Source organism: Aphelocoma coerulescens, chromosome 2 (genome assembly GCF_041296385.1).
Source record: "Aphelocoma coerulescens isolate FSJ_1873_10779 chromosome 2, UR_Acoe_1.0, whole genome shotgun sequence".
Classification (NCBI taxonomy): Eukaryota; Metazoa; Chordata; class Aves; order Passeriformes; family Corvidae; genus Aphelocoma; species Aphelocoma coerulescens.
The window spans coordinates 41,576,115-41,589,393 of record NC_091015.1 but is presented as its reverse complement, the minus strand read 5'-3'; the positions used below and the strand labels follow the sequence as shown (position 1 = coordinate 41,589,393).

The window sequence follows — 13,279 nt, the reverse complement described above, 5'->3', positions numbered from 1 at the left end:
AACTACTCAGGGAAATGATGATTCAGGTTAACTCAGAGTGGATGATTAGGAGAGAGAAGTATTGGGAATTCCTTATTGTTTCCCTTTTTCATGCATCCATGCTCAGATTTTCTATCTTCATTTCCCTGTAAATGGATTCATTTGTGCATTGGCAAATCTCATGACTGTATTACAGGGCTTGATTAGGCCCTCAGAAATCCTTTAATACTCCAGTCAGATGAATGTTGAAAACCTACATAAGCAAATACTGCTCAAATAAATTTTTATTCCTTGTGGTCAAAGAGAAGATGAAATGTCTTAATGGTAAAAAAAAAAATCTAAAAGCATATTTCCCCTATAAAACCCCCTTTAGTGATTTTAAAATTACATGATCTGTTGTCTGATTTAAATGTATTGGGCTGGTGATAGTGCCTCAGGAAGGAGTAGAAGTAGCAGCATAACATGCACATCACTCAGGATCTGACCCTCCGAGTCACTAAATCATCTAACAAGCTGAAATTTCTCTATTACAGAAAGAGATAACAAAACACAACACCACAGTTGACTTACTTGTGGGGAAACTACTAACCCTATAGCTGTGGCACAGTATGTGTTATAGCTGCCTTTTTTTTTTATGACTTTTTTTTTTCTATTTGATTTTTTTCTTTCATCTCTTCTTCTCCCCCACTGGAATTTAGAGAGGAGTATGGAATAGAGTCATGACCACCTGAAGATTCAAGCTAATTGGGAAACAAAAGCAAGTGAAGAGCAGATGTGGTTAGTTAGCCTTGCTGCCATCTGTCACAAATAATCAGAGTAATTTTGACTGTGGCTAATATAGTCAACACAGTAGCCTTCACCATAAACATGTCTCCTACTAAAAATCTACCCTATAACCTTGATTAATATTACTTGTTTTTAGTAACCCACCCTGGAACTCTCAACCTAAATTCTTGTTTCTGTCACCATAAACGATGCTTTGAGTTTTATGTAGTTGGTGTGTATACAATTGGTAGCAGCTGTTTTTAACTGTCACTTTTTACAAAATGGTTCTAGTTTACTTCACCTTGAGGTCAGCTTTCAGCACCATATCTACAGAGAGAGAAAAGCTGAAGCAGATGCTGGACTATGATGCATCCTCATCTCCATCTGCACAAATAGTGGGCTTGAAGAATGCCTTAACATCTGTAAGTGACATGCTGAAGCTCACCAAGCTTCATTGTTGTCAGATATTTCTTTTAAATTTTAGAGTAGTTAATTTTTGTTTCCTTAGTGTCAGTTCTGTGCTAAAATTTGCAGAATTTAATTGTAGTAAGTTATTATAGATTGTGTTTTTCAAAGACTCTTCTAAATGTTAAAGGTATTTTCCAATCATTGGAGTTTAATAGATGGATTGATTTAGGTATGTAGTGTAATCTGTATCACTCAATGTTAAGAATCAAAGGGCTGCTCTGTTACTGTGAGTCTGCTTTCTTTCTAAACATGCTACTACTCAGTTCTGATGGGTTGCAGGTTTCCTTTCCCTTTTCTTTACCTAAGCAGCACTTGAATATTCATTGTATGACTTAGCATAAAATAAAGGTGAGAGTGGCTGAATGCTCTCAGCTGTCCTTTCTAGTGCACTACAGAGCTTCTCTATGCTGCACCAAGACACTGCAAAGCAAATTCAAGTACAACTGGTTTATGTTGACTTCCAACCTCAATTATCTCTCAGTCCTCTAAAAGCAGCAATGGAGTTCTTAGGGCAGAGTTCTAAATGACAAAAGATGGTGCTCATTAAAAAGGTGGGGGGTTGGTTGGTGTGCTGTATGTAATTGGCTGAGACCAGAACTTTTCATCTGGGTCATGTTTGAACATGTCAACCAAATTGATCTGATTTCAGAGCAATGTGGGCCGTCATTACCATGGCCTTAAAATTTCAGTGTTTATTGCAAACACCACATCAGAGGCAGAGGAGACTCTCTGGCACTGATCAATGTGATGTAGATAATCCTAGAATTATTTCAGTATGAAAGCTTCCCTTTGCTTTACAAAATCTGCATGTGACTATAGTTTTTAAGTGTATGACATGCCTCTTTGCTTAGACCTTTAGAGGCTGTGACGTCTTCACAGTATTTAGTGAAAGTTGAAGCCTGTTGCATAATATCTGTACTCATTCACTTGCATTTCTTTGGTTTTGGCTTTCAGATGTTCCACTTCTGATATTTGAATAGGTGACTTTTATTTTTCCAATGTTATTTGTCTACCATTTGATATCAGAAAATCAGTTTTAAGACTGCTGAACTCAGTGAACACTCAGCTTAGCATGAATCATTTTGTTTTCTGGGCAGTGAAATTTGGTTGTCCATCTTCATCCTGTACATGTCTTTAAAAATAATTCTTTTAGGTCTTACCTGATACTTAATTAGTTTGGTAGCCCATCCAGAAGTCATCTGTGAACCTTGGCTGATTCAGCAAGGTAATCACCTATGAGGGCTCTTCTTAATCTGCAGTTCTGTAATGTCATGATGCCAGCAGAAATTTTCTTATCCTGTACAGCAGAGATCCTGTAGGAGAATGGAATGAGCTTCCTTTGAAGACATTTGGAAGCATGGAGATGATAAACTTGACATATTTTTAAGACTTCCTTGCAAGAGAGTCCTGTGTTAATGACTTTGGCTTAGTGTTTGTTGTTGTTCATTTTAGTTTGTTTTCTCTACAGGAGGAACAAAAAAATCACTCACAGGTTGAAAGCTATCAAACATAAGTCTGTTTTGCTCCCATCAGCCTGGCAGCAGAAGAAAAATGAACAGATTTAAAGTGGATAAACCACCACAAAATTAGCATATTTGCCTCTGCTTCTCCTTCATTAAGATAGTATTCTTGACCTACACACATTCTAAGAAAAGGAAATACGGAACGGGAAAAGATACAATATTTCTGATTTGGGGGGAGGAAGAAGACAGAAGGAAGAAAATATTTTGTAACAAATAATGAAAATGGGAAGATGCTATTACAGGAGAGCTGTTTTGCACTTACCTGATGTTGAGGATTTAACACAGTGCTGAGCACTTGACACACAAGGGATATATACCTTTATGGCAAATTCAGACCACATATAGGTAAAGCCAGAAATAAGTTTTCTCTCCTCCATCATCACACTGAGCTTACTGTCTTTCCTGCCACCAAGAGAATTTTCAACAAAAATTACTGCCAAAAGCAGAAGCATTTGTGGGATAAAGTGGATGTGTAAACAGCAGGGTTCTCCACATCCTGGTATTGATTCAGATCACTAAAATGGGATGTAAGTCTTCAGTATTGTTCCAAAATTAGTAACGTGATATTTTGTTTCAGAGGTAGTTTCATTGCAGGATTACGCTCTCTTCCTACATGTCTAATCTAATTGACATCTATCAGATGCACCCAGAATAAATAAATAACATGTAACAAACATGAGTTTGCAGTAGAGGCTTCTTATTCTGACCATTGCCATTATAATCTGATAGGAGACAAATCATACCTGTTACCTGTGTGAATTTATGTCTTACTTCTCCATCATTGGAAGGCAAAGGAAACTGCCAGTATGGGAAAATCAAAGGGTTTTGGGTGTGGCAAGAACAGATGTTGAGGGAGGCTATGTTGGAGATGGGGGTGAAGGAAGGGAGCTTGGAAAGAAAAACATCCCTGCCATCTTTGACTTTTTTTCTGCACTTATGTCTCTGTTTCCTCACACTGGAAAAAAAGTTTTAATTTGAGAGATAAGGAGTAATGTTTGAAGCATTTATAATAAATGATTTGCTGAACCAGTAAAAAAATGATGTGGTGGTAGTGTTTTATACAGCACTTTAAATAGTCTTTTTCCCCTTTTATACAATAAAGCCACGTTCAAGTTAGCTGAGAGAACTTTATATCCCCAATATTTTTGTTAAATATTCCAGGCAATAGCACAAAACACAGATCTTAAAGACCGGTTACGCAGAATACATGCCGAATCTAAGATCATTGATTCAGCATCTAATGCAAAATCAAGTCCAGATTTGGTGAAGGTGGGTATGGATTTCCTCTTTCAGTGATGTCCGTTCCTCCAGCCCCTACATCTAGACAGTGCTGCATAGCTGCGCCTTGTCCTGTTCTCCGTGTCTTCCCTGTGGTGTGGTGTGTTAGCAAAGCCAGTCTGCTTTCATGGTTGTGAGTCATTTCTGATGATGCATTGTCTGGTATTTGATTTCAAAGATTCTCCTTGTGAGCAGGTTTCTTGAGCACATCTTCTATTGCTTTTTGCTACTGGTTCCTGGTGTTCTCCCTCGCCTCCTGCCTGCTTCTCATTCAGCATGTACAAAGCTCCTGTCACCCTTGTGCCACTGTTTCTCTTGCCCTTTTAGTCCCTTGTTAAGTTCTGTAGATCTTTTGTTTTTAAGTGCTGTTAGCCCAGAATGTTGGCTACTAGTGTGGATCATGTAAGGTTTAGAACAATTATCAGACATTTCCATGAAAGGATCAAAGTTAATGGTACATACAAGAACCCTTTCAGCCATTTAGTGTTCTTTGTGTTAAGACAGGGAGTCTTCTATATCCAGTTAGCCAGTTTGAGATTCCACTGATGTTCAGACAGTTTTTTGGCTCACTGCAGAATGCATGTGAATATGGGATAATTATAGGTCATAAGATGTAGGTGTTAATGGTGTTAGTGAGGGAAGCCAGAACTGTGTTATTTATCATGGATTTTCCTAAATGTTAACTCATACAGAAACCTCTGCTGTGTTTGTAGTATAAATCTTTCATTAGAACTTGAGTGCTGGGGCTTTTATGTAACTAATTATTTCCTTTTATTTTTAAAGGCAGTTTAGTCATTCCAGAACAGATTCCATCTGTTCGCTTCTGGTTCAGTTCTGTTTTAGTGGAGCTGTGTTTTGGTCATATTTAGCTGTTCAGTTTTGGGTTTTTTTTCCTTTAGGTAGTTGATCATTCTAATGCCTTTTGCTTTAAAACCCATGAGAATTTGAACAGCACTTAAACTGCTATCCAGAAAAGCATTAATGCACTGTTACTTAGTTTCAGGAGTTCTTTATTTTCTTACTTAGTGGAGGTCTTTGCAATGACGACGGATTATTTCTGAAACTTGTGCTATGTGCTATACACACACACAGAGGCACATGTGACAGAAATAGCTTTTAGAAGGTCCTTTAAGGTTGCATTCACAAATTCCCTCTGGCATGGCTTGGGATGGAACTTAAGGATGAAATCACTTATACTGGAGAGGCTTCATTTTAAGATTGTCTGAGGACTGTGATACAGTAGTGCTGCTTTGAGGAAGACAGGACCATTGCACAAAACTTGTTACTAAATGGTACATCGGGTGCTGTGATACACCCAGTTTGAAAATTGAAGCAGTATAAAATAGTATCTCAAGCCTTTGCATAAGGGAAAAGTTTTGTTTGTCTATTGGGTAATTTAATTGTATTTCATCATGCCAAAGTGGGAATTTGGAACAAGAAAACCTGAAGCTTATGTGTTAGATATAAAAACCTGATGCTCTTTTATGAGTCTTTCCTGCTCACTTCCCTTCTCAGATTCAAAATAGTATTGGAAACAATCCCAGTAGCAATGCTTATGTGTAAGGTATTTTTTTTTACTTGTAGGCTAGTGTAACTGCCTTCCTACAGGAGGGACAATGTTGAGGTTCTCTTTTATCCCTGCTGTAAAAGGAGCGGGTTTTTAAGTCTTTTGTATAGCATTTGTTTTGTTTCCATGTCACCATTATCAGCGTGTACCAAATAACATTTCATACAATAGCAAAACCTACCAACAGAAAAACTTTGAAAGAAGGTTTGTCAGCTTGATTATGGGCTTGTCAGACTGTTTGTTATGTTGTTCTGAAAATAAAATACTACAATTCCGGCAAAATTATGATAGGGAAGTCATGGTTATAAGTTAGTAAAGCACCTCATGCAGAAAATCTTAAGAGCAGCTAATACACTCCCTTGGGCCAGCATAGCTCATTTCCTTTGTGTTGGAGGAGTTATCAGGGAAAACAGTAGCACACAAGCTTTACCAACTTTTTTACTGCCACCACAGAATGAGAAGTCTCACTGGTCACCCCACCTTTGCCAGGCCACCTGTTGGAGCTCTGCTTACACCAATGATCTCTGGAGCTTCCATGGGAGGGACTGTCAAGATCTCTGTGGCAGTCAAATGTGCCTCCAGCAGCAAAAGCAATTCCGGTTCCATGGCTTAAATAGTATGTTGGTTTTGGTTAATGTGGAGATATCTCAGGTGTGGATATGAAGGAATGCTTTCCAAAGCACAGCATAGAAAATTGGTGAAGAAAAAGAGCTAGGAAAACATACTATTATAAAGCAACTTTACCCCTCAGAATTTTGTCGACTACTCTACAGCAGGCTTTGCATTAAGCAATGATTAATTAATTTGCTAAGATCAGGAAGGAATGTGAATCTAGGATGTAATATAAAGAGATGGGAGTTCTGTTCTTTTGTGGGCTTTTTGATGATACACTTGGATATATCTGGCTAAATAATTCAAATAGCAAAGCATTTTTATATGCAGCACTTTTAAGTGATTTACTCAATATGCATTGCTTTATTTTCCTTCTTTTTCCTTCTCTTTGCTCTGTTTTACTTTGGTTTTAAATCCCACTTTGAAACACATGCTATCTTTTACATAAATTTAAGAGGAGCATGTACAATTTTCTCCCAATGTTTTACAGCCCTTCAAGTTAGGAGACTGTGGAATTGCATGCACGAATGTTGTTTGTGGTACTTCCCTGCTCAAAACTTCTTTTCTTTTAAACAGGAAAATTCAAGAGAAGAAGGCAGAGGTCTGGTTCACCAGGTCTCCAATGAAAGCAGACTGTCTATAGCTGACTCTCTCACAGAATTTTTTGATGCACAGGAAGTCCTGCTGTCTGCTAGTTCTTCAGAAAATGAGGTCTGAGCAAGAAGATTGACATCATTCAGATGTATTTTCTTATCTGCTAATTGACATGCAATCTTTCTGAGTGCTAGCTGTACCATCAGAAGACTGCTAGAAAATTTAAATTTTCAAAACATTTAGAAATTAATATGCCATTTATATTTATTTCTTGTCATTGTCTCTTCACTGTAAAAGGTAGCAATTATTAAGAAGTCTTACATACTCAGCAAGGCAGATGGCAATTAAGTAGCTAGTATGCAGATACTGCAGACATTGTACTGGCTGCCTCCAGTCCTTATACAGGTGCCCCAGGAATTGCATCACAAAAATACTTGTTCATACCTGTCCTTGTGGTTCCTGTAGGTACCTTGAAGCTGATGTCATGCATATTGAAATTTATTAGATCATTATTTCCTCTCTTGGGCTCCATAAAAACCTTGGCTTTTGATAGGAGGAAAGCCTTCCTAGTTGTGAGGCTAAGGAGATGAAGCATGTCTCCACTAAAGGTAGATTCTTCAATTATGGCGATCTCTCCCAAATTTAGTTGTCTCTTCTTAGGACTTTGTAGTACTTTTCTGTAGTACTGAAACACCACTTAAACGGTTCAATTATATTCAAACAATAATTGCAGCTGAAAGTAACACTTTCCACGTGCATATGGGGTTATTTTAATGAGTGATGTATCTTGCTTTTTTTCCACCCCACACTCAGGTATCAGATGATGACTCATATGTAAGTGATATCAGTGATAATGTCTCAGAAGATAACCTAAGCAATGACATGGAGAATGAAAGACAAACGTTAGGTAAGTTCAGTGGGTTTTTATGCCATGCTTTGAGAATTTTGTTTCTGTTTGTTTGGAATACTTTTTTCTTCTCTTACTAGGTAATTAGATGCTACGGGTTTTGAGATGTAAACAGCCTGTGTTTCTTCTCATATAGACTCAGATTGGTTTGGAACAGCAGATTCTGGATAATCTGCTTATCTGGGCACTGTTGATTAAGCAGGATGGTGGTTCTGTATCATCAGGGAAACATCTTTTCTTGGCTTCTTTGATGCAACTCCCACTCCCTCTCAGTTTCACATGGCCACAGGATTTTCAGAGTAGCAAGGCCTAACTGCTTTCTTTTTTTCAAAAAGTAATTTTCTTCTTGTCACACTGTTTTTTCAGTCTGCAATTTAGCAACTGCATTCAGAAGTCGTGTTGTTTTAGCAGAACTCAGTGTTTAAAGGAACATGAGAATAATTACTGGCAAGTCTGGTGCATGACCATAAGAATTTCATTCTTGCATGTTTCAATCATGATAGTCTTGTTAGTACTAATATGCTAATTTGTCCTTCTAATTAGAAGGAGACTCAAAAAAAGGAGAAGAATTGGTCATTACAACCTGCCTTCAACTCATTTCAGCTAACCACAATGTTCTTCCCCCTCTAACAATGTATTTTCATCTCCAAAAATGCTGAACAGTGATTTCTTACTAGCAGCTGTTTCCTGATCATCTCCAAGGACCAGTGGATTCCTATGAACTTGGGTAGTTTGACAAGTGTTCTGTAACTGTTCAAAATGAAGATTATTTAATTTTTTCTTTTAAGATAGGAAAGAATACAGATGGATTTATCTCATGATCTGGACCTTAGAAAGCTCTTTTATTGTGGCAGTTCATCTTTTTGTAACAAAGACTGTCACTGAAGCTCTTCAGTATAAGCAGCACCTCTGCATGCTTCTGGTACCTGCTATTTCAGTGCTTTGGGCAGCCTGCCACTGCCATTAATAGAAAACTGGATGTCTTTTTCCTACAGGGTTTTAGCTGCACCATAAATTGTGGGATTATGATAAAATCCTCTGGCCACTGCAATGTAGAAGGTCAGATCAGATGTTGATAATGGTCCAGTTTGACCTCAGAAGTCATTGAGTCTAACTGGAGGTCAGATGTCTAAATCTCCTTTGGCATTCATCCTGTCTGTCACAGCTCTTACAAACCAGAACTGCATGGGCTTTTCTGTAACAGAGAGTGGGCAAACTTCACTGTTTAGAGAATTTGGTATCTGAGTATTGTAGTTCTTGCTCTACTCTCTTTTTTCAGCAGCTTACCTCAATTAATGGACTGGTCCAGAATGCATAAATGAGTCAATTGGTATTCTTCTTTTAATCAGAATCTGTCAAAAGACATAGCTAAATCCCATTTCTGGGAGCTCTTTTAAACAAGGATAATTTTTTTGCATTTACCTCATTCCTGAGGTATCTAAGGGAGCATCCTTCTTTTTGGCCTATTCTGATATTAAATAAATTCTTCCAATAGGGAAGTATGGGAGTCAACTCCTTAACTCTCAACAGTATAATTGTTTCAGGTAGATTTTTTTGACTCAATATTGTCCATGCCATTTTTAAGCAAAAAGAAAGATACAGGCAAGGGACAGTTCACCTGACCTCGTTAGAGTAACTCAGTCATAATGAGGTATTAGGACTTCTAGTTTGAGTGGCAGGAAAGATGGAAACTCCTTCCTCAAAACTCTGAGGCTACTGGTTACCCTTTAAAACCTCCACATGAGGCATGGGCTGGCAGGGATGGAGAAGTTCGTCCTTGTGGTCACCTGTCACTGCTGGAAGCACTGCTGATACTGTGCTTATGTCAGTGGAAGAGCAGGGGAAGTACTGGTTAAGTGCATTTAAGGGCAGGGAGTCTTCAGGCATGTGTAGCACAGAAAGAGATGTGCTGCCCAGGTTGGGTTTAATTCCTTCAAGACAGAGCTGTGTGAGGAAAGCCAGAAAAGGACAGGGGTTGACAGAGTGAGGCTATGCCTAAATGTTTCCAAATAGTAACTGATCCTAAGGCAGGAGCTTCCTAGCTGCTCCTCAGGATGTGTAAAGATAAAATATGTTCTTACAGTGGCAAACACATTCCTCTCTGAAACAAAAGTGATGTACAGCTAAGCAGTGTAATCACTTCAGACTAGTGCCTGTTGCAGAAGCTTGTAGCTCTATTTGGATTTTGCTACAAATAATTTCATTCAGAACTATTTATCCTGTTCTGATTGCTTTGATATAGCAACCAGACTTCAGATATTCGTGTCAATGACTCTTGACTTGAGTCTTCATTTTTTTTCTTTTTTTATTTTCAGCAAACCCAAAGCACAGTTGCTTCAGCTTTTCCCTTTTCCACCCTTAAAACATGTCAGTTCTCCATCAATGTATGGGCATATCTGAAAGTAACATTGCTAAGTTTAAATGCCATGGGGAGCAACGTGGAAAAGCCTGAATGTAAATTTGTGGTGCAGTAAATTTCCCTGGTAGGAGTATTCAAAAAAGTAGGAAGAGATCAGTAGGAGTAGTTATTATCCTTACATCTGTAAGTTACATCTCGCATTCTGAGAAGTGTCAACTTAATTGAAGGTCTGTCAAGGAAGGAGGTTTTATGTCCTCTAAACAGATATGAATCCATCTCTATTACAAATAAAATAGTTACAATATTTACTCTTTCAACTTCAGTGGAAAGTCTGAGCAGACTTTTCTTACAGTCTTTAAGGGAAAAGAAGGTAATTTTTATGCATCTCTTGTACCTGGCATTTTATTTCTGTTAATGTATGTAAAATATTGTTCTTAATTTTGTCATTTTTATAACAGGCTATCTTCAAACCACAGTGAAGTACTTAAATGAATCGTGGGTGGAAGGAAATTTTGACAGAAGAAAAGATGGTTGCATTTTAATGTATGTTTGCAAAGGGGATGAAACTAAGAAAATGTGAATTTAATTGCTCTGCCACTTCTTTTCAGATTGTATTTCTGAAAGCGGAATTGGATGCAATTCTAAACGGAGAACATGTTTACCAGCTCCATGCCCTAACACGAGTAACATCAGCCTATGGAACATCCTGAGGAATAACATAGGAAAGGATCTCTCCAAAGTGGCCATGCCAGTTGAGTTAAATGAGCCACTGAACACCCTGCAGCGTCTCTGCGAGGAGCTGGAGTACAGCGAGCTCCTGGATAAAGCAGCACACACACCAAACCCCTTTGAACGCATGGTAAATACCTCATTCCAAACACTTAGTAACATTCAGTAGAATTAGAATAGAGTAAACATAAAAGCAATGCTGAAGAAATGAAGATGTTCTGTTCCCTTGTTTTTTTTCTCTCAGCTGAGAGAGGCAAACTCTCTGAATGTGTCTGTACATACATAGCCACTATTTTTCACTCTTCTGCTCCATTTCTGTTGCTTTTTCAGAAAGTCTCCCTCTCCTCAAGTGCCTTGCTGTTCTGCAAGTTTAAACAAAAAAGAAGCTTAGTTCTGTTTTGCAGCCCTTGCTCTGCAATACTAAAAATCTACAGCAAAAAGGGAGGAGGGGATTAAATTTATATAATTCCCTCTTAAAGATGAAAGCTACAATATATCTTTTTCAAGGATGTTCTGATCTGGTAACACATCTGTACCTAGAGATGCTGGATCTTCCAGCCCTACATGACTGTGATATCTCTATATTAACTATGAGCTCCATATTTTTTAACAACTAGTTTTCTGAAGTTTTGGGGTTAATCCAAAATGTTCAGGATCTCAAAACCGGGCAGTATGATGTATGTTGGGTACAATAATGGTGTCATCCTCTGCCAGTGCAGAACCCTGAATTCTGCATTTGGCAAAAGAACAATAGAGAAATGCATTTTAGTTGTTCTGCTTCCAGGTGTACAAGAGCTACTTAAAATGCAAGCCCATAAATAAAGGATTAGAAGCTCCCTAAATTCTCTTAAATGGAAGATAAAGATTTTCCTATAAACTGAATTAAGCCTTTTCAACTCAATGTATCTTATCTTAAAATGAGGTTATTAAATGGAAGTAGGTAGTCGTGTTATAAATACTGTTTGAAAAGTCTCTTTCCTCATTCTGACACACTCAGGGGCTACAATTTAGGGCCTATTCCCAGGGTGTGGCCATTCACTGGGGTTTTCAGTCCATAGCTTTTTTTGTTCTCTTGAGAACATATGCTAAAAGGAAAAGGAAATGAGCAGTAGTTGTTCAGAAGGGAGTGAAAAGAAGCCTTTTCTCTCCTTCCCACACCCAGGCATCTGGAAATTACCTCAGACTGGTGTATTCTTTGCCTTTGAGAAATTCCTGAAGCAAAATTTAATGCTAGCTGTTGCATAGTAATTGCAATAGTTCATAAAAGAGCCTGTCTGCAGTGGATTTGTTTTCTGAAGCTGTGAAAAGAGAGTATCTACACTTTCACAAGATGAGGAAAAGGGAGTGAAAAGAGAAAAAATGTGTTACAAAAGAGACTTGAATCAAACAGCCCTGAATTCTAATTCCTCATATTATGCTTGAGTTGACTGCACAAATTTGGAAGGGCTACCTGTGTGTCAGTCATGATCAACAATTTCATGATTAGGTAATAGCACCCAGTTGAGACAAAACAATTTAAGTCAAACAACATTAGAAATAGCAAAGTTGGTGAAAACTCATCCAATACTTTCTGTGCCATGTTTATGGAAAGGACTGATGGTAGATTTACGGAGTCACAGATATAACTATAAAAACCAGTTATTATACGAAATCTACCAGTGATTTTTAGGGTTACTGCTTTGAACTGTGTTGCAGAATGCTAAACTGTTTCAAACACTTTTCAGAAATGCTGTTTTCAGTTGATGAAATTTGCAGTATCTGATCCTAATAACTCCTGACCTATTGAATGACTGAAAATTGAATAGTTCTTTAATGTGTGAACTAGGGCTTAGCTTATAGGAGGCATGCACATTTGTAGTCTGCAAATAAAGGGAGAAATACAGAATCAGGATAAAGCTTGCTTTTATTTTTTCGTGTCTGTTGCAAATTAATTAATCTAAGTCCCAAATATGTACTTCCCAGGTGTACATAGCTGCCTTTGCAGTCTCTGCCTATGCATCCAGTTACTACAGAGCTGGAAGTAAGCCATTTAATCCTGTGCTTGGAGAAACCTATGAATGTATTCGTGAAGATAAAGGTTTCCAGTTCTTTGCAGAACAGGTATTGTATGCTGCAACCCTTAGAATTGCTACTCGATACACTGCAGAATTCTAAATGTGTGGCTGGAATCCTCTAGAATTGCAAAATACAAAATTACTTTACATTACCTGAGCCCAGCAAAACTCAAGGGACCTTGCTGAATTATAAACAAAGAGAATTGTTTTTTTGAGGAAAGTCTGCTAAGTCTGGCATGGAACATCACAACCAGCAGCTGACACTCGAGGAGCAAAGGCTGGCAGGCTGCCTGCTCCAGTAACAAGATAACTTGGTTAAGTAGAGTGCAATTCCCCATGCTGAAATCTGATCACAACTGCAACAAAAGTTTACATTCTTGTCATTTTCTTTTGTGTGTGATCATTAAAAATACTTCAGTATCTTCAGCTGTTTAATGTCTTCTT

At 38.0% G+C, this 13,279-nt stretch overlaps 1 protein-coding gene across 6 annotated transcripts in view; it reads left to right on the top strand.

The window, feature by feature from the left end:
* The window catches only part of OSBPL3 (oxysterol binding protein like 3), an 87,878-nt gene that overhangs the window by 55,296 nt on the left and 19,303 nt on the right, over window positions 1–13,279 (top strand). For 5 of the 6 annotated variants that reach the window (XM_069007134.1, XM_069007135.1, XM_069007136.1 and 2 more), the window contains 6 exons: window positions 1,036–1,166; window positions 3,897–4,004; window positions 6,769–6,903; window positions 7,600–7,693; window positions 10,661–10,911; window positions 12,744–12,881. In XM_069007134.1, the coding sequence (XP_068863235.1) occupies window positions 1,036–1,166; window positions 3,897–4,004; window positions 6,769–6,903; window positions 7,600–7,693; window positions 10,661–10,911; window positions 12,744–12,881 (857 nt within the window). The remainder of the gene's footprint in view (window positions 1–1,035; window positions 1,167–3,896; window positions 4,005–6,768; window positions 6,904–7,599; window positions 7,694–10,660; window positions 10,912–12,743; window positions 12,882–13,279) is intronic. The other variant, XM_069007139.1, reaches the window with a different exon arrangement.